This window comes from Pseudorca crassidens, chromosome 3 (assembly GCF_039906515.1).
Source record: "Pseudorca crassidens isolate mPseCra1 chromosome 3, mPseCra1.hap1, whole genome shotgun sequence".
Taxonomy (NCBI): Eukaryota; Metazoa; Chordata; class Mammalia; order Artiodactyla; family Delphinidae; genus Pseudorca; species Pseudorca crassidens.
In genome coordinates this window covers 117,122,394-117,149,071 of record NC_090298.1, presented here as the reverse complement: position 1 = coordinate 117,149,071, position 26,678 = coordinate 117,122,394, and the positions used below count along the sequence as shown (strand labels likewise).

The 26,678-nt window shown below is 39.7% G+C and overlaps 1 protein-coding gene across 2 annotated transcripts in view; it reads left to right on the top strand.

Annotated features, from left to right (window-relative positions):
- Positions 1-26,678, top strand: part of PFDN1 (prefoldin subunit 1) — a 60,261-nt gene that overhangs the window by 27,537 nt on the left and 6,046 nt on the right. Inside the window, exons 3-4 of one of the 2 annotated variants that reach the window (XM_067731945.1) lie at positions 829-913; positions 22,851-22,933. In XM_067731945.1, coding sequence (XP_067588046.1) covers positions 829-913; positions 22,851-22,933 — 168 coding nt within the window. The remainder of the gene's footprint in view (positions 1-828; positions 914-22,850; positions 22,934-26,678) is intronic. The other variant, XM_067731946.1, reaches the window with a different exon arrangement.

Here is a 26,678-nt window from a genome sequence, read left to right as displayed (position 1 = left end):
CATGGCTCACGGGCCTAGCCGCTCTGTGGCATGTGGGATCTTCCCGGACCAGGGCATGAACCTGTGTCCCCTGCATCGGCAGGCGGACTCTCAACCACTGCGCCACCAGGGAAGCCCCTCAGTATTAACTTTTAAAGTTTCCCCATATTTCCACCCTCATCAACTGTAAATAATGTGCCTGAATGTAAAATGGAAAAAGTTGAAAATTTCCACTTGTGCATTTTGAGCTTTTCAGAGGTATTATACACTCTGGATATAATAATAAAAGATACTGGGCCTTATACAGCGCTTTTTGTGTGAGGAACTCATATAAACACTAATGCATTGATCCTAACACAGTACTTGATTGTGACTTTAAAAGGTCATGAGTTACTGCTGTTACAAAAATTTTTTTTAAAGGTTGGAGGAGGAGCTGTAATTTACAAATATTGTTTGAAAGATATCTAGATAAAAGTTGATACGGGAAACTGAAAAATTAAAGTTAGGGGGGATTTTTATTGTTTGTTAACTTTTCTTCTAGCCTACAGTAGATTTTTATCCCTTTATGTTTTTTTTCTCCTTTTGTCTATGAATATACTTGAAGCCCGATTCCCTTCTTAAGACCAGAAGGCACAATTTACTTTTAAGCTTTTATTCCTTCTCAGCCAAGAAGGCTTCAACCTGTGGAGGTTTCCTGAGTTTGTCATAACATAGTAATACATTTTATTTGTTCTCAATTGGAGATCATCCTTCTAGTTTTCTTAGTTTAATATTTGTGGCATATAGTTGTTGATTTTGATGAACATAGTAGTCACGTGGCTTAATCTTCAACTTTTTTGTGCTTTGTAGGTTTATTCTTCAATCCAAGGAGGCAATTCATAATCAGCTGTTAGAGAAACAGAAGATAGCGGAAGAAAAAATTAAAGAATTGGAAGTAAGTAAGTTTTGACTGAATACTGATAGTCGTAGTCGACTTTTAGGAAAAAAGTAATTATCGTGTCATATTAAATGAAAATGTATGCCTGCCAAGGTCATGTCACATTGTTTTCATTTTTTCTAATTGTGCTAGAGCTATGAAGCAGTCTTTTTACAGCAGTGTGTAAGACCAGAAAAAAGACTAATCTCTTGAAACCTTAGGGAGTTTTGAAGAAGATAGGATATTGTTAACCTGAATGTATTTCTTCCATTGCCTTTACGTGAACATGTCTATTCTTAAAAAATATAATAAAATAAAAGCACAGTGTATATTTAAACACCATATGTTGTGGTGGATGGGCATGAGAGTAGGTAATGATAATAGTAGTCAAAGGATCTAGTTATATGACTCTTTCACACATTGTAATTCTAGACAAGGACTGAGTAGTAAGCTATAACTAATTAACTATCCGAAGGGTAGTGCTCCAGTGAGGAAAACAATTTTTTTTTTTTAAGCTAGGGAAAAAGATGATAGGTAAGAGTAATAATTTAGTAAATCTTTGGAAAATTGGAGTTTATTATTACCATTTCTTTATACATTAAAACCTCAGATGAAATAGTCTTCTTGGGCTTTGGTGAATGGTCTATCCTGTATATAGTAAAAGTTGGACAGGACAAAAAAACTGGTTATTATTTTTTGGGACCAAGATTTCCTGAGATGGGGGTGGATACAGTGACTTCATAGGTCACTTTATCTAATTTCTTTGAATACTATTTGAGGCAGTGGTTCAGAATCTGACTCAGCCCTCTGCTGAATTGGTGAGACACCCCATGTAGCCTTCAGGGGATTTCTCAGGGACACTGACTTGGCATGGCTGGGGCAAGCATGTTGTATCTTAGGTTACTTAGGGTTATTTTTGTTTGACTACCAATGAGAATTTAAACAAACTTGATAGTGGCTTTGTAGCTCAGAAAATGTATTGTAAAACAAAACAAATAAGCAAACAAAAAAAAAAAAAAGAAAACTTATCCTGTAGTAACCAGGTTGTTATTATATCCTATTTTGTCAGCCCAACTCTTCTAGATTGAGTTTTCCAAACAAAAGTATCTTAAAAAAACTGAACGAAAATATTTCATGTAGATTACCAAAAAAAGTGTGTTTTTGCACTTGTTGGTAAATATATCTAAAAATTGTCCTGATGAATAAGTAGCAAGATGCAAAGTAATGTGTAAATAATTCTTTTTATGGAAACAAACAAAAACCAAGATCTGTATATGAACATAGAAAATGATTTGTAGGTATATATATTAAATTAACACTGGTTACCCTAAAGAAATTAGATGGGACATGGGGATAAAATTGTTTTTTTCTTATAACCTCTGTGTTGGATAAATTGTAACAAGTATGTGTTAACCTTTTTTTTTTACCATCGTTTTTGGAGTATAATTGCTTTACAATGGTGTGTTTCTGCTGTATAACAAAGTGAATCAGCTATACATATACATATATCCCCATATCTCCTCCCTCTTGCATCTCCCTGTGTTAACTTTTATAATTTAAAAAAATCATCAAGGTAAAATTGCCACAGATGATGAGTTTAGCATACTATTCATTTCTGATGAATATTAGGAAATTCATTTTCCAAAAGTTTCGTTTCACGGAGTCTCTCAAATACTGGTAAGAGTATCCTGATATCTGTCAGGTAATAGAAATAGATTAGCTAGCTTGTTGGTATTTGAAATGCTAATTAACAGCTACAAAAAACTAGCAGAGTTAAACTATAGCCTCTACCCTACGAAGTTATTTTGTGTTTTTAATTTTTCATCTTATACACTATTTATATTATAAAAATGATGTAAGTATACTATAAAAAACAGTCAAAAACTAAAACATGATTAAACAAAAATAATGCCTTTCTCCTCTTTCTGCATACTCTCAAAATGTCACTTTTATGGTTTGATGTGTATCATTACACTTTATAAAACTTTATTTTATAAACAAGTTCATACATATATACACTTTTTTTGAGTAAAGAGGGATTATGCTGTATATAATGTTTTTCATCATTTGACAATTTACCTTTCCATTTTAGTAATGTAAATCTAGTTTATATTGTTTCTTGTTTTCCATTTATCCTACCATCATAGTTTCCTTATTACCTCAACATTCAATTATTGCATGATCCCTGCCTCTGCATTTAGTGTTCTCTCCAATACTGCCCTAACCTGTATTTTTAATGGTATCACCCACTACACACACTCTTCTCTTCCCTGAAGCAATCCTATACTTTTTGACTGCCATACCTTTATAATTTTGTTACTTCAGCCTGAAATGTATACACATGTGCACAGACCCACATGTGCATGCATGCACACATACATTGTTAGTTGCAGTGTTCAGATTTTCTGTTTCTTACTGATTATTTTTCCTCCTTATTCAGTTAGTTATGAGAGAGTTGTGTCAGATCTCCCTCTGATGATAGTTATGAATTTCTCCTTAGTCTTTCAGTTTAGTGGGCAGTGGTATTTAGAAACTACTATCTGGGTGCTGTAAATGCTCATTATTACTGTATGCATAGTTGAGATGATATGTTTCATTTTGCTTTATATGTTTAGGAATTTCTCAGCTCTTTTAAAGATAGCATTCCATTGACTTCTGGCTTCCATTGTTGCTGTTTAGAAGTTATCAGCCTAATTTTTGTTCCTTTGTCTTTTCTCTGTGGCTACTTTTAATATTGTTTTGTCATCTTTCATGCTTTGTAGTTTCTCTGGTATATGTTTAGGTGGGGATTTAGTCTTTTTGCTTTTTTTCTTAATCCTATCTGGGTTAAGTTGAGTTTTCTGAGTTTGAGGATTAGTGGCTCATCAATTCTGGAAACTTCTTACTATCTCTGAATATTACTTCTTCACTGTTTTCTCTTTTAAATGGTATTTCCCTCTGGAATTTTTTTCTCACCTTTAAACCAGCTGTTTCCATCATCTGCAGTAGCATCTTAACTGGTTTTTCCACCTCCAACTTTCTCTGTTCTAATCCTTTTAACATATTGAAGCTAGAATGACCTTCTAAAATGTTAAATCTGTTGTATTGTTCCTCTGTGTAAACCCCATCATTGTTCTTAGGGTAACATTCAAGCTTTTTAACATACCTTCAAGGCTGTTTATGAAATGACTCCTGTTTCTTTCTCTCATGTCCCTCATATCCTCTTCCTTCTCTTACACTGTATGCTCCAGACATGCAGAAATAGTTTGTTTTTAGAACTTGCTATGTTTTCTTTGTTTCTACTAGGTCTTTGCAAAAGTAATTCTCTCCGCCTGGGAACTTCCTCCTTCTGCTCTTACCAGCTCTGTTAATCCTTAAGATCTTAGTTTAGGGCTACTTCTTCTGAGAAGCATTTTCTGATTCCTCAGTGTTAAATTAAGTGCTTTTCCCTTGTTCTGTCTAATTATTCTACTAGTTTCATAGCACAGTGTGAGGATTTGGGCATATAAACTATCATCAGTTGAAGTAATTACAAATATGGTTTCCTATTACTTGGGAAGCTTGATGCAGATTCAGAGCTCTAAATAGTTTTTCCCAAGGCCTTCCAGTTATTACTCTGCCTTTCAAATATACAGTCTCTTCTTCTGGGCCCTAGTATTTCTTGTCAGTCCAGCGTATTTCATCTTATTTAATTATCATTATCATTATTAGTTTCTACCCTCAGATACCTTAAATTAAATTGAGGAGGCATAATTTATACATAACTCTGCAGACAAAGGCCAGGCTGTTTAATTTAGCACATTTTCATCTCTGATGAAGTAAGCTTTTTGGTTTGGGTCCAAAGTTCTAGTTTTTGACCAGAGCTATTAACTCGACCCCACTGTGTGTGCCTACCCACCCCCTACCAGCAGTCTATATAAATGACGCTATGGATCATTCTTTTCCATGACATAACATAGGTGCTAGTCTGATCGGAGAGCCCATCTTCATTAGTATTTTCTAGACTCGCTTTTATCCACCTCCATTCTCTCTTTTTTTTTTTTTTTTTGCGGTACACAGGCCTCTCACCGCTGTGGCCTCTCCCGTTGAGGAGCACAGGCTCCGGACGCGCAGGCCCAGCGGCCATGGCTCACGGGCCCAGCCGCTCCGCGGCATGTGGGATCCTCCCGGACCGGGGCACGAACCCGTGTCCCCTGCATCGGCAGGTGGACTCTCAACCACTGCGCCACCAGGGAACCCTCCACCTCCATTCTTACTGTTTATGTTTGCCCTCTCCAGATTTTTTTCCCCAGTCCTACTTAACCTAGAATTTGTTTAGCTTTTGATAACTGTAGTATGCTGTGTCTACATTGTCAAGCAGCCTGGTGTCTCACTTGCTGGCCCTTTTCTTCTTATGGAGCAGAGGTGGGGGTACTGTAATGCTGCTGTCATGTCCTCTTTCTTTTGGGCCATGTGGCACATCATGCGGGGTCTTAGTTCCCCGACGAGGGATCGAACCTGCTCCTCCTGCAATGGAAGCATGGAGTCTTAGCCACTGGACCACCAGGGAAGTCTCTGCCCTCATGTCTTCTTTTTTTTTTTTTGCAGTACGCGGGCCTCTCACTGCTGTGGCCTCTCCTGTTGCGGAGCACAGGCTCTGGACACGCAGGCCCAGCAGCCATGGCTCACAGGCCCAGCTGCTCTGCGGCATGTGGGATCTTCCCGGACCGGGGCACAAACCCGTGTCCCCTGCATCGGCAGGCGGGCTCTCAACCACTGCGCCACCAGGGAAGCCCCCTCATGTCTTCTTGATAGGGAGTTATATTACATACTAGAAGGGTAAAGACAAGTACCATCTTAACCTTGGGAAGACTGTCTTTTTCTTCTTAAAATTCCATATTTTACATTTTAATACCCCTATGTTGGGTTCTTCAGGCTGTAATCACTTTCCTGGGTTTGACTAGGAAGTGTTTTCATAACAGACTCATAATGTGATAGTGTTATATAGATTTTTATCTTGCCTTTATAGAGATGGTTGATCAGGTTCTGGGAGGGAATGTCACCATTTCTCTTAATGGCGATTAGCAGACCAATGATGGTAATCCGATTGAAGAGAAAAAATAAAATGCTTTAGTATGATAGAGTAACCATGTTATTTATGTCATTGAGGGAATTCTCTATTTAAAAAAAAATACTGATAATGAATAATTTTAAAGAAGATGGCTGAGTATATAATACGTAATACAGTATATGTTAGAAAATGCAAAATTGTACTTTTTAAAAATGACATGAGTATAATTGGGATTTGGAATTAGGACTTCATGAGTCTCATCTGTCTTTGTAAAAATAATTTTCTTTTTGAAATGTACAGCATTGCTACAAAAAGAAAGTATAGTTTTTTTTAAGAAAATTCAACTTTAGGTAAAGTTGAGTTAAAACCTTATTGATAGATTGAAGAGATATGTATCTTCTAAAGAGTGAAAAATACATCCTATATTTTTGCTCACTTTTTTAGAGGTAAAAAGAAAATAATTACTTGTGGACTTCTTTTGCAGTTGCAAAAACTTAGATTCAGCATTCAGATGAGCTAGAGCTGAATTTTTGATGTCTTGCCTTTTGAATCTCAAGTATTTGGAATCCTTGAGATAAGCTTTCAGTGGTATATTTGAACACATTTTGACCACTATTCTCCTATGTTCTCTCCCATTGAATTACCGCTTCAGGCTCATCTGCCTTCAGTTTAAAATCCCCATTATATTTTAGGCACACGCAAATACTGGTTGACCACTTTCCTTCCCCTCTTTCTCTGACGTGGTTACCACCCCTTCCACCACCCTAGTTAGCTCAGCAATGACACAATAAAAATAAGAATAAGGAAACCAGGACATTCTGGCCTACATAATGCCACTTCTGACGCAGAATGTTACAATCCCAGGGTTGTGAAATAGCCCTCCAGCCCATGCTATAAGTAAAATCTAAGAAACTGTGAAAGTCCTGGCTCTTCCACAAAAATGGCTATTATGGTCAGACAGTAGTTCCTGAAACAAGTAGGAAGACTAGTGGCAAGAAAACTGGATAGGAGGTGCCTGTGACACTCTGCAGTTGGCTGAGTTCTGAGACTCTGATGAGAAAATGTTTTGGAGTTTCCATGATTGAGGAGATTTTACTCTGCCTGATGAGGATCATTTTTTCCGTAGCATGGGTAGGCACTGGTAGGCACTTGGATGGATGTCCAGTTTTTGCCCTAAGTACCTCACTTTTGCGCTGGTACCTTTTTTTTTTTTTTTAAATTTATTTAGCTATTTTGGTTGCATTGGGTCTTCGTTGCTGCGCGCAGGGTTTCTCTGGTTGCGGCAAGTGGGGACTACTCTTTGTTGCAGTGCACGGGCTTCTCAGTTTGGTGGCTTCTCCTGTTGCAGAGCACAGGCTCTAGGCGCGCGGGCTTCAGTAGTTGTGGCACGAGGGCTCAGTAGTTGTGGCTCACGGGCTCTAGAGCGCAGGCTCAGTAGTTGTGGCGCATGGGCTCAGTTGCTCCACGGCATGTGGGATCTTCCCAGACCAGGGCTCACAGTGTCCCCTGCATTGGCAGGCGGATTCTTAACCACTGCACCACCAGGGAAGCCCTGGGCTAGTACCTTTGTGTGTATGATGGGACACCCTCTTTGGACGTGATGTCAGGTGGACACTACTGTATGATAAGCACTGATTCTTACTTGTGTTTTCAATGAAGAGAGAAGGGCAGGTGAGAGCAAAGCCAGTGGCAGAATGTTTTTTTTTTTTTTGCAGTACACAGGCCTCTCACTGCTGTGGCCTCTCCCGTCACGGAGCATAGGCTCTGGACGCGCAGGCTCAGCGGCCGTGGCTCACAGGCCAAGCTACTCCGCGGCACGCGGGATCCTTCCAGACCGGGGCACGAACCTGCGTCCCCTGCATCAACAGGCGGACTCTCAACCACTGTGCCACCAGGGAAGCCCAAGAATGTTTTTTATATATTAAACAAGAGTTACACCCAATGGTTCATCTGCTTGCACAGCTCAAAGTTTAGAATCCATCAAAAAAAATTAGTCATTTATTTATTTTGTAGTGAAATATAGCATTTACAGAAATATGTATTAAAATACATGTAGTTTAATCAATAATTATAAAGCAAACACTTGTTACAATCATCCGAACCAAGAAATCAAAAATTGGCAGACCACCAGAGCACCGCCCCCTACCTTTCTTTCTCCCTTCTATTCCTGCCTGCTCTCCCCCTCCCTCAGGTAACCCTAACTTTTGGATAATTATTTCCTTTCATAAAAAATATAGTTTTACTACCTATGTGTATATCCCTCAAGACAGTTTTTGAACTTTATATGAACAAAATCCGTCTCCATATTTTTTGCTTTGCTTCGCTTCTTCCTCAACATTGTGTTTGTGAAGTACATTCATGTTGAGATTGTGATTTGTTCATTTTCATTGCTGTATGTATTCTATTATATAGTTGTACCACAATTTATCTTTCCAGACAGCTCATTTTTACCCTTAAGAAGTCAAGATGTTCTCATGGAGCATTTGCACAGTTTCTCTCTTAGCCTCTTGGCTGAGGAGAGCTATTTTTCAGAGACATCTCCTACTCCAACCCAGGAGAGTTTGAGTACTAGAGAGCAGTAAAGTATAAAATGTCTCTACTCTAAATATTAGCTTGGTGATTTCCCACCTTCAGTAGTAACTAGATAGCTAGGCAGCTCTGAGTGTCTTAAAAAATTTTTTTTAAAATAATTACAAGATTAGTAAATTAATCTCTTTCTATGTTGTTTTGATTTTGGGAGTCTTGGGTGAAGTTTCTCTTATTGTTTCATATGTTGGGATTTCACATATGAATACTTATCTCTTTATAGAGTTCATTTGTATTCTTAACATTTATAAAAAAGGATGTTTGTTTTAAAATAGTTTTTAGTTATTTAAGACTTGTCTAAAAGAGCCTGATGGTTGGAAGGCTAGAGTTATAGTGAACTATATATATTCTCCACATCCTGGTGTTTTAGGGCTTAATGTAGGCTGTGTGATCCTCCTCTGTGACTTTCAGAGAAGAATGAATCTGAGTAAGTCCATATATGCTCTTTTTCTGGTTGAGTATTCTTTATTGGTTATTATGAATATTATCAATATCTTGGTCAGTATATATGTGTTATGATTCAAGTGCTAATATTTGCTCAAATGTAAACTATCTATGATATATTTCATTTGATCAGTAGAAATATTTCAGGTCTGGTAAGAAGTTAGATGTAAACAGTCCAGATAGACTTGCCCTTTATAGACAGCCTTTCTTATTTGTCTGTGAAATGCATATTACAGATATTTTACACACACACTCCTTTGATTTGATCTGTTCACTGCTGTGTGTCTTCGTTTTGTGATTAAGATTTACAAAAGGATTTGCATTCCAGTTAGTCCAGAATTCAGCCTTTTGCATCTTGATTCAGTTATTTTCTTCTAGGATACACTCCGGGGGTGGCCTGATTCCCCTCCTTGGAACACTTGTCTATAACCACACCAGACTATCCCTTTGAATACTTCAGAGGGTTGTTGACCTCATCCTTTGCTGCTGTATGCTTTATATGGTCTGTACTTTTCTTTGTCTGACCATAAATATTTGTCCTTAGCCTCCGCCCTCCCATGCCTGAGAGTTCCTCCATTCATTTTCAGGCTGCTTAGTGAATTATTTCTTTTGATGAGTTAGAATTTGAAATTTATTTCGTGTTATTGCATGCCTCCCTGCTCTTGTAACTAGATGGTAAGGTGAAGTTAATCAGTATACTTTTCTTTACCCTAGATTCTTACTCTGATCAGTCTTTATATGACAAGTCTCTTTTAATCTGAAGTAATAGATGCTGGCCAGAAGAAATGAGTTGTTCAATACTCAATGTGGAACAGGTCACACCTGTATTAATGAGCACACTGTAATTAATCAGCTCAAAAGAACAAAATCCAAGCTGATATTTGAACCATGAATGGAGATCTCAAAGTCTATTAGACTTATAGAAGAACATTCATTACCCTAAATTCCTAATTTAAATACTAAATTCCTAATTTAAATACCTTCTGTTGAGTTAGGAGTTCTGGATTCTAGCCCTTGCTGTACTCTAAGCCTCAGTGTCCTCATCTGTAAAACAAGAGGGTTGGATTAGAAGATATCTAGGGTCACTTCTATTAAGTTTATCATTATAACCTTGGTCTTTTTCTGAATTGCCACTTTAGGAGCAAAAATGTCCCCTTAAAATGAAAAGATGGAGGGAGGCAAACCAAAACAAAAAAACCCCAGTTTCCTTTCTGTTTAGATCATTACCTTAATTTATTAATTGTAATCCTATTTTTGCAGGTAAAATAAAACTAGTTGTCTGCCTACAGCTTTGCCAGCTAAAATGTAATACGAGGTGACAGCGTATTGTTTGATATCTTTGTAGTAGTTGCTTAAATAACTGAAATCACAGAGATGTTTGTGTGATGGCTTAAAGGTAGTTTGTATTAGGTATCACCTGTTTTAGAGATACTTTTGGATAGAGCTGTGTAATAGCTTATTAACTCCACATGCATAAAGTAACATACTCAGGGAGACATCATTTTATCATTTGTAGTGCTTTATCCTATAGTGTCATGTAAAATACATGGTACTTAGTGGCAAAAAAAATTCAGAAAATATTGAAAAATTATTAAATTCTTTGAGTGTACATGGACTTTTATTATAAGTGGTAAATGTTATAAAATGGGTTTTAATGAATTTTAGTTAATCTGCTGGTGCAGATAGTTATACTGCTTAGGACTTTACCATTTTTATTTTACAATTTTATTCATTTTTCAAAGAATTTTTACTACATTATTTCATTTAAAAATAGTGTCTATGGTTGATGCTGTCTTGCTAATTATGATTTTCTCCCACCTCACTTTGTCTTGTTTTGAAACAAATCTCTCACCTGCCACCAGTATAATAAAAATATATGAATTCCATCACTATTCATGAGGCCATTCTTTTGGGTACATAATTATCTTGTGCTGGAATTTTTCCAAAATGGACACACATGCATTGTAGTCCTAACTTTTGTGTAAAACAGTTTAGTTCATTTTATTATGCTTTTGTTTTTAAGAAAACACATGAGGGTGGAACAATACTCCAGGTCAGGAAGCATTATCAGTTTCCACTGATGTTTTATATGTGCTGTGTTTTTATATGAGACTCTAAAAGCTCAAACTCTGTGATGCTATAAAGACATGGAAAATGATTCTTTCTTAGGGTTGGAGGAAGTGATGACTAGTGTTTTTTTGCTGGTAGTATCTGATAATCCCCCCTCCCTTTAGCTATTCTAGGCATGTTTAGTTGTCAGGCGTTGTCGGACTAAATTGCTAAAAATAACAAATAAGGGGGAGACTGTTCTAAGGCCAGCTCTTGCCACTGTCTGTAATCTGTTTAATTTAGTTCCTAAGGAGAAAGGGCAAAAGGAACATGGTGCCATTCTAATTGAATGGGTTTTTTGTTTAAAGTGCTGACAAGTACATTGTTTGAGCTCTCTCTTTTCCCAAACCCCATAGGGCTCATGTACCCACATCCACTTATAGTGGAGAGCCAGAGCTGGGGGTCTCAAGAGCATCCTCTAATCAGTGGTTGTACTAGAGATTAACTAGGTGATTGTGGTCTTTTGCTCGAATTTAATGTGGCTTTTGACAGTGGAAATGTGCAGTTAGTTTGTGAGAGGGGGTGAGACAGAGAAGATGGTAGTTAAAATGGAGGAGTTATTGTGAGAATAAAGACATTTATTTAGTACTCTCTTCTGCCCTAACTCAGTGTTCCCAGAGAGTCAGGTTGTTTGATAAAATTAACCACACATGTGACTTCAGTATACCTGCACGTAATTTTAACCCCCATTACCAGCATAAACCTCTATGTGGATTTGGCTCTTGACTTCCCTGCACCTTAACTTCTTCCTAATAATAGAAATAACTTTCTGTAAAATGGAGATAGCAGTCTAGTACTTGTTTGTAAAGCTGTTGAAGATCACTGAAGGGATGATTTAAATATGCTTCCTATCCTCTGCTATGTATTTACCAGCGATGGAGTGTGTGAGAACTGGGAGCCAATTTTCAGTTATATTTCTGGTGTTCTACATTCTGTGTCAACTCACCTGAAGGTTTACTGATTTTTATATTCTGAAGTTGCTTATTGATTTTTGTGTCTGTAAGTCCTATCCAAAAATCCCTTTATGTAATTCTTTTGGTGTTGTTTTTTTGTTTTTTTTTTTTCGTCTGAGCCTGGCCACTTTAGCACCAAAGTAAAAAATGGATTGCTTTTATTAGAGATTCTTGGTAAGGAGTATCTTGGGAAAGCCTATATTAATGAAGATCCTGGTATTTACCTAAAGCTTTGGAAATTGAGCAATTGGACACTGCAGGCTTTGGGAGTGCTTATTACTTTTAGGCATTTTTTAAGTCACCAACCTGCTTTACTCCCTAATTTAATGAAAGACATAATCATTTTAACTGAACTAAAGGGTCTCAAATTATAATTTAGAGCACAGTCTTCAATAATATCTATGCTATATAGATGATGAAGTCTTGTGATTCATGTGGAATGACATACATGGCAGCGCTTAAAATCTTTACAAGTAGCTCAAGATTGATATCATTTGTGGTTGAGTTTAATTGGCTCTAGAAATTTGTAAAAAAAAATCAGTTTCCGTTTCTGGACTTTTGGGGTTCAAACTCAGAGCCTTCATTAATGCAAGCTCAGTGTCTTTCTCTCTTTAGAGAAGGTACGAGAGGGAAACAAGCTATAGGTGGTGATAGAAAACATAAGAGGAAGAAGGAGCTTCTGGTACAATAGTTGAAGCCTTAAAATGGATCAAGTTTTGAACTGAATTGTAAAATATCATTTGCCTTAATTTTTAAGTGTTGATGCTTTCAATATCAGAGGCTGAACTTTCCACTTACAACTGATTTTTCCTTCCTTTGGGGGACTAAACAATTCTAAGATTCATGATATGAGGCTCTGGCCAATAATAATTGGCCAGAAGAAGTGTGTATGCATGTAAAAAAAAAAATCATTAAACGTTTGCTGGGTGTCTTGATTATACAGAGTACAGGGTTTTGACTAACTATGGAGGCTTTTTGTTCTTACTTTCAATCTTACACATTAAGGAACCCACAGTCTACTGTATTTACTATGTGCCATGCACTATTATAGGCAAAGACGTAATTAGCAAAGGCCCTGATGGCCTGGAGCTTATATTCTGGAGAATGGGATGCGGAGACAGATAATAAACAAATAATATAATTGATAAATGCTAAAAAGAAAAACAACACAGGGTAAAGAGACAGAGAATGGTGAGAGTGTATAAGCTGTCTTATATAGTGTTGACAGGGAAGGTTTCTCTGATAAGGTGATATTTGAGAAGAGAGACCTGAAGGGAGTGAGCAAGCTATGTGTACATCTGGGAGAAGAGGGTTCCAAGCAGAGGGAACAGCAAGTATAAAAACCTGGGGGTGAGAGCATAATTGATGAGTTGGGAGAATAGCAAGGAGGCCAGTTTAGCTGGAGCTGAGTGATCAAGAATAGTAGGAGGTGAAATCAGAGAGGTATCAGGGAAGAGATTATATAGGGCTTTGTAGGCCATATTAAGGATTTTGGATTATGGTATGAAGTTGGGAGTTTGGGGAGGGTTTTGAACAGGGGAATGACATGATCTGATTTACATTTTAAAAGGACCATTCTGGCTGCTTTGGTGAGAATAGATTATGGAGGCAAGGGTGGAAGGAAGGAGACTTGTTAGGAGGATGTTGCATTATATCTAGGCGAGAGATTGATGTTGGCTTGCACCAGGGTGGTGGCAGTGGAGGTGATCAGAATCTGTATATATTCTAAGGTAGAGCTAAGACAACTGGGTGTAGGGATGAAAGAGAGGACTCAAAGTTTTGAACCTGTTATGAAGGAATCATACCTCCTTCCTCCCACATATATCATTCATTGACTGGTGGAGAGATTTGGAATGGGTTCATGAGAGAGGAGGCATTTTAGCTGGGCCTTGAAGATCAGTTAGAATTTTGCTACATAGGGTTGGGGCAGAGGAGAGAGCATTTCAAATCAAAGAAATACTATGGACAGAAGTCTGGAGGTAGAGTGGTGGAATGAAGGGTTAAAGTGAGAAATGAGGTTGGAAAGGCCTAAGGGAAACAAGTTAAGGGTAAAATGAATGAAATCAGCATTGTTTCTACTCACTTTGTGTAAGTAAGTACTCCTTGTTCTGGGCAAGTAGTTACTCCCAGTGCAATGCTGTTCATTGACTGTGGTTTCCACATAGCATTCCATGTGTGATGGGCTCCACAGAGATTCCAGATGTTTATGGGAACATATGTACTATTGATAATTCATAGATCAGTGTTTCCTAATCAGTTTTCAAGTTTCAAAAGCAATTTTTTTTTCTTTTTTTTTTTTTTTTTGCGGTACGCGGGCCTCTCACTGTTGTGGCCTCTCCCGTTGCGGAGCACAGGCTCCGGATGTGCAGGCTCAGCGGCCATGGCTCATGGGCCTAGCCGCTCTGCGGCATGTGGGATCTTCCTGGACCGGGGCACGAACCCGCGTCCCCTGCATCGACAGGCGGACTCTCAACCACCGCGCCACCAGGGAAGCCCTCAAAAGTAATTTTAAATGCAAATTGAAAGTTTGGCTTGGGCCTTGTTATCTTTGAGGTGCTATTAGATACCCAAGTAGAGATGTTGAATAGACAGTTGGAAGTATGAATCCGGAACTCCAGGCCAATGAAATAAGATTGAGAATTGTCTATAAATTGTCAGTTTATAGGTGGCATTTAAAGTCATAGGACTGGATTAGATCAACTAAGGAGAAAAGGTAGGTACAGGAGGTATAAACAAGGTTCACAGACTGAGCCAGGGGCACTGCAGCAGGATGTAAAAGCTCTTTACAGAGGTGTGGATAGTGTGCAGTGTGAGTCCAGAGAACTGAGTGAACACCCACACAGGCAAGCCTCTGCTGTGAAGGGGCCAAGCTGAAGGGATGGGACCAACTTCCTCCATGGTTAGGGGGCTGTGCAGGCCCTTGGTTTTGTGTTGATAGCAGGGGCTGTCAGCTAAGTTGGACCTAAGTTTCAAGTGCTTTGTGGCTTTCTCTTATTAGCACTGACCTGGAGCTAGGCAGGCCTGGTCTGCTGAGGGAAGGTTTGCTTTCCCCGAGGAGGGATTGCAGAATGTAGAGACTGACATCAAGTTAATGTCAGAGCTGAGCATGCTGTCTGGGAGGGAGTAGTTCAACACAGTTCATTTAAAGCACAGGAGATTAGAAACCCTGCTGTGTATCTGTGGTTTCTTGAGTAAAATTTGAGGGATGAGGTACTTAATGGGTGGAAGCAAACATGCCTACTAGAGTTGAAGGTTAAAAGTTCCCTAAAAGAATTTTATAATAACTAGTACTTTCACGGTTCCTTGTATACACTCACACATATGCATATACAAACATACACTTTCCTACCCTCTTTCAGTATATACTAAGAAAAGCTTCAGCCTTTAGAATATTTTTTGAGTTCATCTTACAAATTCTTAGAAAGTAATTGGTACTGCTTTTCTTTGCCCTGATATGCATAGCGTAATGCCTTGGCATAATTATTAAGAATATGAACTTGGGGGCTTCCCTGGTGGCGCAGTGGTTGAGAGTCCGCCTGCTGATGCAGGGGACACGGGTTCGTGCCCTGGTCCGGGAAGATCCCACATGCCGTGGAGCGGCTAGGCCCGTGAGCCATGGCCACTGAGCCTGCGCGTCCGGAGCCTGTGCTCTGCAACGGGAGAGAGGCCACAACAGTGAGAGGCCCGCGTACTGCAAAAAAAAAAAAAAAGAAAAAAGAATATGAACTCTGGAATCAAATGAATATGAATTTGAACTCTGACTGCCACATACTATACCACCTTGGGTAAATTACTTAGTGTCTCCAAGACTAAATATACTCTTCTGTAAAACAGCAACAATAGCAGGGTTGATGGATAGGGACAATAAATAACCCTTTTATTTCCTGCTTAAGTATGGAATCAACTGAAAGCCAAATCTATATGAAAATTTTAAATGTATTTTACATTTATAACTGATAAAGCTTAGGTTGAAGGATGTGGTTTAGGTGTGCAGCAGTAATAATGGTTTCTAATACTGATCCAGAATTAAGCATACAAATTTAGATGTAGCTACCCAGCAAATCTTTGGAAGTGTGGGACAACCACAGGTCTGTCTCTGCAGAGGCAGGCAGAGTGTATCTGTCAAACTTATGAGGAAAATGTGTACCTTCTGCAAGCAGGCAGATCCTGGCAGAGCGGAAGGAGTTGAGCCATAGTTGCTTTTTCCAAACACACCAATTGGAAAAGCTAGTAGTCTTCCTGAGAGTAGATTGAAGAGGCCAGGACTGATAGCTGATGAAAACTGGAGATGAAGAGGATCAGCATTTCTCCCTTACAAAAAGTACCTACCTCATAACATAATACATGTAAATCACTTGATACGGTGCCTGGCACACAGTAAATACTTGGTAAATGCAGGAGTTTTTTACTTGCATATTATGGATGCTCAGTAACTATTTACTGATTGAGCATATTGCCAACATGTACTTATAAGATAAAGGTTTCTTTTTAACTGGGAAAAAAATAAAGATACACAAATGTACAAAGCTAATTTAACAAACACCTGTGTACTCACCACCCAGAACTAACAAATGTTAGAGTACTGTAATATATATTTTTGTTTGTTTTTTACAAAAATAAAACCATGCTAATGAAATTGAAGTCTCCTTTGTAACTTGCCTCCTGGCTCCACGTTAGTCTCATTCCCACTCACCAGAAGAAACTACTATCAGGTATTAGGTATATCTTTCCAATCCATGTTTTATGACATCTCATTTTCAATAGATGATATCATATTGTTCACGTCTTTCAATAACTTGCTTTGTGTGTGTGTGTGTGCGCTCTACCCACACTAATAAATATATGTAGTTTACTCAGTTTAACTGCTGTAGGGTATTCCATAAGAAAATGTAACTTCAAAGGACCCGTTTTTGATAGCTTTAGTGTATAGCATGTAAAAGTGGCCAAAAGGCCCGATGACTCCTTCCATATGTAGCATAAATATAGACATTGGTAAGGCTAGTCAGTGGGCTCAAGGATGCAGGCGCCAGCAGGTTGGTGCACTTAATAATATCTGCTGCTCTCATTTCCTCACAGCCATGGATTCTGTGGTGAAGCCAAGACAAGTGTCCATGGCCTCTGCCCATGTGTTAGAAATGGAGATCATGTGTCCTTCACAGAGCCAGAACCAGAATTAGTCAGGAAGAGAGGGAGATTTGAGTGGGAACCCAGGATTCTAGATTCCAACCACTGTATCATTCACTTTTACTCTGAAAGAAATGAGGATTCTTATGCCATGGTTGGATACTCCCAGTAGCTAGTTCTAATATTAGTGGTCCTTTTCTTATAAAATGATAAAGCCCTAAACACCAACTCTTTGCGTAAAGAGATTAAGTGGCTTCTAAGTGGCCTAGCAGCTAGAAATTGAAGAAGGGGCAAAAGGAAAACCACCCCTTGAATCATGTTTGCAAAGAGAAGTGTGCCAAGTGCTCTTTTATTACTCCAGTGTCATTATAAATTTAATTGGTGTTATGTCAGCTACTTAGATCAGAGCTAATAGCATATTAAACTATTTGTTTGTACCAGTTCCATGGTAACCTGGGTGGGTGTGGAGTTGGGACAAGGGGCAGCTGTGATACCTGGTCTATAGAGTGATTTCATCATGCTGTGAACCCCTTATCACCCTAGATGGAGAAGTGTCACTGGGTAATGAGACCTGACTTCTCAGTGCCCCTCAGAACACTCAGAGCCATGAGCAAAGGCCCTGGGCTGCTTGTCTGACCTAGAGGTTTAGCCTAGAGTTAGAGAACAGTGATTTGTTGGTGATACCGACAGGTATAACTATGAGTTTTCCTTTTCTCTTTCTTAGTAAAAAGAAAGCTGAGATTTTTTGAAAGCTTTATAAAATAACCCTTTGATATTAGAGTGTGTTTATAGTTCTCCAGTTCTACCCTCTGATGACCTATACAAATCAGCAGAGGAGGTGCCGATGAGTCATGCATCTGTGCTTTTAGTGGCTTTGAGCTTTTACTTGTTTTCACTCTCTCCAGGTCCTTTTATGGGTTTCCGGTTGCCATATCTCTATTTTTTTAGTTGTATAAATATGTTACTTGATTGGAAAGTAGTAATGTGATCACATAGAAGTTTCCTTGCCTTTGTTTGTCCATTGGCTCTCCCAGAGTACCTTATTAACTCATTAAATGTTCATGCTTCTGCTGATAACATTAAAGTTAATTTTCAGAAATTAGTACGTCAGTTTATTTTATCCTGGCTGGTTTGTGTATGTGTTACTCTCAGTCTTTGGGTGGAGTAAAGACTAATTTGCTCTGAAAATAATTCATTAGGAACTTGCCGTGTCATGCTTGTTTTTAAACACAACCATCATTACTGTCTGATTCTAGAACATATTCATTACCAACCGTGCCCCCCCCCCCAAAGAAACCCCTTACCCATTAAGCATTTGCTGTCCTTTTCCCCTTCCTGGTAACCATTCATCTGTTTTCTGTCTCTATAGATTTGCCTGTTCTGGATATTCATATAAATAGATCATACAGCATGTGTCTAGCTTCTTTCACTTAGCTTAATGTTTTCAAGGTTCATCAATGTTGTAGCATGTATCAATTCTTCATTCCTTTTATGGCTGAATAATATTCAATTATATGGATATACCACATTTTGTTTATCTACTCATCAGTTGATGGACATTTGGGTTGTTTCTACTTTTGGGCTGTTATGAGTAATACTATCAACATTCACAAGTTTTTGTTACTACACCTGTTTTCATTTCTCTAACTTGGGTATCTACCTAAGAGTGGAATTGCTGGGTCATATGATAATTTTGTCTTTTTAATTTCTTGAGTAACTGCCAAACTGTTTTCCATAGCAGCTGTATCATTTTACGTTTCCCACCATCAGTATATGAGGGTTCTGATTTCTCCATGTCTTTATTAACACGTATTTTCCATTTTTGATTATAGCCATTTTAGTGGGTGTAAAGTATCAGTAGTATCTCATTGTGTTTTTTATTTGCATTTCCCCAGTGAGTAATGATGTTGAACATCTTTTTTTTTTTTTAATTTATTTACTTATTTATTTTTGGCTGCATTGGGTCTTCGTTGTTGCGCGTGGGCTTTCTCTAGTTGCGTTGAGCGGGGGCTGCTCTTTGTTGGGGAGCACGGGCTCTAGGAGCACGGGCTCAGTAGTTGTGGCTCGCGGGCTCTAGAGCTCAGGCTCAGTAGTTGTGGCGCACGGGCTTAGTTGCTCTGTGGCATGTGGGATCTTCCCGGAGAAGGGCTCGAACCCATGACCCCCGCATTGGCAGGCGGATTCTTAACCACTGCGCCACCAGGGAAGCCCGATGTTGAACATGTTTTCATGTGCTTATTGGCCATTAATATATCTTCTATGGAGAAATGTCTGTTTGAGGGTCCTTTGCTCATTATTTAATTGGGTTGTGTATTTTTTTGTTGTCGAGTTATAAGAAAATAGAAATTCTTGGACTTGCTTGGAGCAGAGAGTAGGATCAGACTGACTTCAGGCTTTTGCCACACATACTTGTATGTTAGTCTTGCTACCACAGGTGAGTCAGTTACACCTCCACTTCCAAGAATGCAAGGTGTTGCCCTTACTTCCGCTCTCAGAAGGCACACCTTTATTCACCTACACCTTTACCATGCCTACAGGCCAAACTCCATAGTAAACACTGTTGATTTGATCCTCTTGCTCTTCTTGTAAGATTAGAGTAAACTAAAGACAACTGAAATAGTAAAACTTGTTTTATTTGCTCATTTGGAAGACTTGTAGAGTTTTAATAGTCCTATTGATAGATACTTGGCTTTCTGACCCTGGAGAAGCAGAAGTAAAACAGTGTATACGAGGAAATGTCTTGCTTTTGTAAAATTTGTTTTCATGAGACTTCTTTATTATGTACTGTGTACATTTATTTCTCATATATGATGGAACTTAGAATAGTGTCCTATGAGGGCTATAATTTTTAGGGTTTTTTTGGTTTGTTTTAGAAAGGAATCAAGGACCTCAGGGTTGTGATATTGGTAGTGGTCTTTGTGCATCCTTTTTCTGATCTCTTTTACGCAGATCCTGAATCAAATACTTGTCATGTTTAGTATATTGTTAATAGATTTATACAACACGCAGTTCTCAGTTGTGGCATGTCTCTGAAGGACATTTTTTTTGCATCTTTATTTCCTGACTATAGCATTTCAGCCCTTCTCATAATTTCCTTGGGCGTAATTATACTGATACTTCTACAACGCTTGTGTTGGATCTGTACAAAGCCCAGTGTCTCCTTTGAAGTTAGGAGGTGAAATTATTTATCCTGACACTACAGTACACATACTCTTAGGGCTCATCTGTGACAGTTAAAATATTGGGTAGTTTTCCTTCATGAAGTTTTAGGGTCAGGTCTCAAAGAGCTATAGACTTTTTATTTTCATTTTTTTGGCTGCACCACGTGGCTTGTGGGATCTTAGTTCCCCGACTAGGGATTGAACCCAGACCCTTAGCAGTGAGAGCTTGGAGCCCTAACCACTGGACCGCCAGGGAATTCCCTAGACTTTTTAAAGTTGGAAGATATCCTAGAGGCCACTTGATGGAGCACTCCCCTCCCCTGCCCCCAACCATTTCTGACATGTTTTGTCATGGTTCCTACTTGAACACATCCAGTGATTTCTAGTCATCTCATCCTTTTTCCTGAACTACTCTTCTTTTGGTTTCTATGACACAGTGTCCCTCCTTTTTAGTGTTACTTGCTGGTTCCTCCTCTTCCTTTCATTCTTATTATATGTTGACTTTTATAAGGCTAAGTCCTCTTATTCTGAGTTCCTTCTCTAGGAATTTCATTCTCATGGCTTCAAGTACTACCTATATGTAAAATTGTATCTCTAGCCCAGACTTCTTCTGTGAACTTCACACCCAATCTGTTTTTTTTTTTTTTTAAATATCTTTATTGGAGTATAGTTGCTTTACAATGGTGTGTTAATTTCTGCCCCAATCTGTTTCTCTTCTAATATCTCACTTGGATGTTTCACAGGTACCTTAAACTCAATGTGTCTAAAACTAAACTTATAATCTTTTTTTCCAAACCTGGTCCTCTTGGGAGGTATTCTTGACACACCCCCCCCCCCCTAATTTCTGATAAATAATGAAGGTTATGGTGAAGGACTTGGTGAAGTCCTCTTGTTGATTTTTTTCTTGAATATTTCTTTTCTTTTTTTTTTTTTTGCGGTACGTGGGCCTCTCACTGTTGTGGCCTCTCCTGTTGCGGAGCACAGGCTCTGGACACATAAGCTCAGCGATCATGGCTCATGGGCCTAGCCGCTCCACGGCATGTGGGATCTTCCTGGACCGGGGCACGAACCCATGTCCCCTGCATCGGCAGGCGGACTCTCAACCACTGCGCCACCAGGGAAGCCCTTGAATATTTCTTGAATCTATTCTTCTCTAGCTCCATTACCACCACTAAGATACTGTCATCTCTTTCCAAGGTTATTGCAATGGCTTCCTAGTAGGTTTCTCAACATTCACATTTGTATTCTCTAACCAGTGCTTCCCAACCCTTTTTACATCACAGCACCTAGAGGAGTATTTGCATGATTCACTGGGGTAAGTGGACAAAGGGTGCTCAAGGTGGAGGCAACTGCCCAGGGGGGCTTTGGCTGCCCTGAACGTACCCGGCCACTCTCGGGACTCAAAGGGTCATTATCTTGGACACATCTATTACCCCATTCATGACTCACTGGGCTTTCTGCAGGAAGCTGTGCTCTAACTCATTCTCTGTGTTGCAGCCAGAGTAATTTTTTATTTTCAATGGAAATTTGATTTTTTTGTTTCTCCCGCTTAAGACCTTGTGGCTTTTCATCATCTTTAAGATAAATACCAAATTTTTAATATGGCTTATGACCCTGTATGATCTGACTCAATCTCACCAGCCTCATCCTTCTATATTATCTATCCCTCCCTGCCCCACCCCGCACTTCAGTACTTCAGCCTCACTGGCTGTCATTTAGTTCCCAGACATGTCTTGCTTCATTTGACCTTTGCTCTTGCTGCTCCATTTGCCTGGAATTGCTCTTTCCCCATGCTAACCTCTCCACTTTATTAATTCCTACTCATCCTTCAGAGCTTGTTCAAAAGTGCTTCTGTGATTTCCTTGATTATACCAGGTGTTTCCTCTATTAGACACTGTGCTTTTCCCTTGGAGCCCTTATTGCAATGGTGGTTAAATGTCTATGTGCCCTGCAACAGCGTAATCTCTGTGAATAAGTGTTTGACTTGTTCACTGCTCTAATCCCAGTGCTCTTTGGGTCTAACATATATTGAGTGCTCAATAAATGTTGGTTAAATTAATTATGTCAGTTCTTGGTGCTGAGGATGAAGCTTTAATCAAGTCAGAGAAGATTCCCTACTGTTATGGAACTTACATTCAGATACAGACAGTAAAGATATAAACAAGAAAATATCATGTAGTAAAGGTGATATTTTAGAGAGTTATTGGGGAGGCCTCTCTGAAAAGGTGAAATTTCAGCTAAGATCTGAATGAAAAGTAGCAGCTAGCCACTTAGAAGTATCCAAAGGAAGAACATTCCAGGTTCTTAGAAGGCACAGATGATGCAAATGTCTTACGGTTGGAAAAAGTTTGGTGCAATTGTTTAAGCAAGTGAAAGGGGGAAGAGTCATAATAAGGTTGGAGTGGTTGGCAGGGACCACATCATGCAGGGTCTTATTGCCCAGGTTAAGGAGTTTGGATTTTATTCGAAGTGTCATGGGAAGACTTTCAAGGGTTTTGAGCAGAAAGTAACATGAATTACATGTTAAAATATCCATGACAAACATCCAGGAGAGGATGATGGAGGCTTGGACTAGGATGGTAGCAGTGGAGCTGGATCGAAAGAAGAGGATGGTTTCGGGATATATTTGGAAGTAAGTTAAGACTGATGGGTGGCTGCGGGGGGATATTGGGTTCGAGGAAAAGAGAAGAATCAGGGATGGCTTCTGTTGGCTTTTGTATTTTTTGTCTCTGTGGGTTTTTTGTTGTTGTTGTTGTTGTTTTTGCGGTACGCGGGCCTCTCACTGTTGTGGCCTCTCCCGTTGTGGAGCACAGGCTCTGGACGCGCAGGCCCAGTGGCCATGGCTCACGGGCCCAGCCACTCCGCGGCATGTGGGATCTTCCCGGACCGGGGCACGAACCCGTGTCCCCTGCATCAGCAGGCGGACTCTCAACCACTGCGCCACCAGGGAAGCCCTCTGTGGTTTTTAAATTGAGCAATTGGATGACTGCCATTCAGTGAGATGGAGAAGACTGGGAGGGTGTGGGGTGACTATAAATCAGTTGTGCTTGTTTTAGACATGTTAAGTTTGGGTTTGACATCCAGGAAGATATGTTTTATAAGCAATTTGATGTGTAAATCTGGAATTAAGGGGAGGTCTAGGTTGGAGATATAAATTTGGGAGTCATAATGATGTTTAAAGCTATGAGACTAGATGAGGGTTTCTAAGAGAGAGTGATGGAGAGAAGTTAAGGACAGCTTTCCAGAAAATGTCAACAGTTTGAAGTTGAGCAGAGGAGGAGTAGTCAGCAAAAGAAAACTTAGAAGGGGTAGCCAGTAATGTAGGAAGAAAATAGGAGTGTGGAATCATGAAAGCTAAGAGAGGAAAGTATTTCAAGAATTGTGTTGAATGCTGTTGATGAGTAAGAACAGGTTGAGTAAGAAGAGAATAGAGAGTAGCCACTGCTTTGGGCAACATAGAGATCGTTGGTGACCTGGACTACAGTAAGTTCGATAGGGTAGATGGGAAGCATGATTGGAGAGGTTTGAGGAGATAACGGGAGGTAAGGAAGTGGAGGCAACTACTAAACAGTTGGTTCAAGAGGTTTTGCAAGAAGGGGAGGAGAGAAAGGAGGCAGTACCTACAGGGGAATGTGAGGACAAGAAAGGTGTTTTTTTTGTGTGTGTGTGTATGACTTGCCTTACCAAGAAGGAATTTGCAGAGAAAGAGACGTTGAAGATTAGGAAGAAAGAAAAAGGATAACTGTGGGAGTGAAATTTTTGAGAATGGGATGGATTCAACACCCAAGTGGAAGTGTTGTGTTTCTGCTTCTATCAAAACACAACCCCTCTATCCATTTTAACACAGGGAAAGAAGAGAGTGTATGTATAGGTAGGTGTAGGTCAGGTGGTAGATTTGGTAGTGGAAAGAGATAATTCTCATCAGATTGCTGCTGTTTTCTCAGCTGGGAATGAGAGGGGAGGAGAGAGTATAGGAGATTTGAGGAGACAAGATAAAGTATGAAATAGTTACTTTGGAGAGCAGAGAATTTTTTAAAATTTATTTTTGGCTGCATTGGGTCTTCGTTGCTGCACGCGGGCTTTCTCTAGTTGTGGCGAGCGGGAGCTACTCTTTGTTGTGGTATGCGGGCTTCTCGTTGTAGTGGCTTCTCTTGTTGCGGAGCACGGGCCCTAGGCATGAGGGCTTTAGTAGTTGTGGCGCACGGGCTCTAGAGCACAGGCTCAGTAGTTGTGCTTCACGGGCTTAGTTGCTCCGCGGCATGTGGGATCTTCCCAGACCAGAGCTCCAACCTGTGTCCCCTGCATTGGCAGGCGGATTCTTAACCACTGTGCCACCAGGGAAGCCCTGGAGAGCAGAGAATTTAATATATTAAGAAAATTTAATAGAATTTCTGGACGCTGGTGAGTGCCTATTTGAGATTCATAGTCCTAAATTTAAAGTAAAACCATGCAGCACACTTAAGTGTTTTTCTCCAGCAACATTCAGCTATTTGGGTACAAACATGGAGTAGGTAGATGGTTGGGTTTAGCTTGGATTGGTATTTTGCCAGGGAAATGCAACAGAGGGAGAGAGGGGCAAAAGAGAGTTCAGAGGGGAATAAATATAAATGAAGGACTGTGGAAGCTGAGCTGGGTGGGAGGGGAGAAGGTCATGGAAGCAGAATGAATAATGAAAAACTTGTTGAGTGATATGGTTGAAGAAGTGCTGGAGGGAGAGTTACCAGATCAAAACGACCTGGAAAAATAGGAAGTAGTGGCGGTGAAATTGAAATTTTGGAGGTGGTGCAGTTACTGGTGTTGTCAAATCTCTAGGGTATGAACATGGGCTGGGTGGCTTAGGTGGGGTAAAGTAAAAAATGTGAGGGGAGAGAAGGTCATGGTATTGGATGGATCATCTCCATTCTTGTTGAAGTCACCTCAAGTGGTGCAGCAGTGGTGGAGAGGAAGAGCCTCTGATGAATGAGGGGCAGTACCCAGGATATTGGTAGATTGCAGCAGCAAGGAAGGGAGAAGAGGATGGTACACTGTGATGCTAAAACCTTCAGGAACCAGGATTTTTGGAGGAAAAAAAGAGGAGAAATGATTTGGCAGTAGGCTTGAATGAATGAATGGAATGATAAATGGATGGAAATTTATGCTTTCATTAGGCAACTTTCATGGCAAGTTAAAATCCCTATGTGCTAGATTCAGTTCTACCTTTTAAGACTCCCTCTTTTTTCAGAAGAGAGGTTGCCAAACTGTAGCCTGCTGACCAGGTCTGTCTTGCTTGTTTTTGTGTTTTTTAGAACACAGCTATGCCCATTTGTTTGCACGTTTTTTATGTTGCTTTTGCACTATAGTGGCAGAATTGAGTAGTTGTGACAGAGACAACCCCACAAAGCCTAAAATATTTACTGTCTGGCCCTTTATAGAAGAATTTTGCTGACTTCCACTTTTGAAGATTCTCAAACTTCAGTTTGCATCAGAATCACCAGGAGAGCTTGTGAAAACAGATTGCCAAGCTCCACCCCTAGAGTTTCTGATTCAGTAGGTCTGGGGTGGGGCCCAAGAACATGCATTTCTAACAAGTTCCTCAGTGTTGCTGGTGCTGCTGGTCTGGGGACCATACTTTTAGAGCCATTGTTTTAGATATTTAAGTTGGTGATTGGGTTCCTTCTCCCCTTAATATTCTTTGAGCCAAATGTCCCTACCTACATCAGCTGTTTATCACTTGACATGATTATTGGCTTATCGTTTTAAGTTTGGTGCCTATAAATATAATGATTCTTTGGCTGAAGCCTGATCTCTGCCATGTGCATTGGAACAGTTGCCTCTCCTTGCTCTTCATTTACCTGTGAGCTTGTTTTCTTTCTTTCTCAGGTTGTCTGATGTACTGGTCTTTCTCTGGGACTTAAATGAAGCTTATGTGTTAGGGAGGACAATAGTAGAGATCACATGAACTTTAGGTGGACTAAAAGGCTAAAAACACTATCATTTGGAAGAAATAAGAATCCACCCTCTCCCCCCACCACCATCACCTGGTATATCTCTGCTCTAGGGTACTTGAGTAGAGCAGAGGTTTATCTTGGGTACATTGAGCCATTGTGATCATAGGTGGGATTTGGGAGTCTGACCCCATATGGTAGCAGTGTCAGAGTCTCTTTAGCAGGTAGGTAAAAGAACATCTGGGAGAAAAACCAAGGTCATTGCTCAACTTGATCCAAGTCTTTTGTCCCTGTCTTTCAGCAGAGGAACCTCTGAAAGATGTCTTGAAAGCAGTTTCTAAAAGATGCAGAGACAGTAACCCCTTCTTAGATTTCTCTTTATTCTCCTGCTCCATGCCTAAAATTGCTTTCTCATTCTTTCAGCTTGTCTCCCAGCTGTATGTAGCTCAGCAG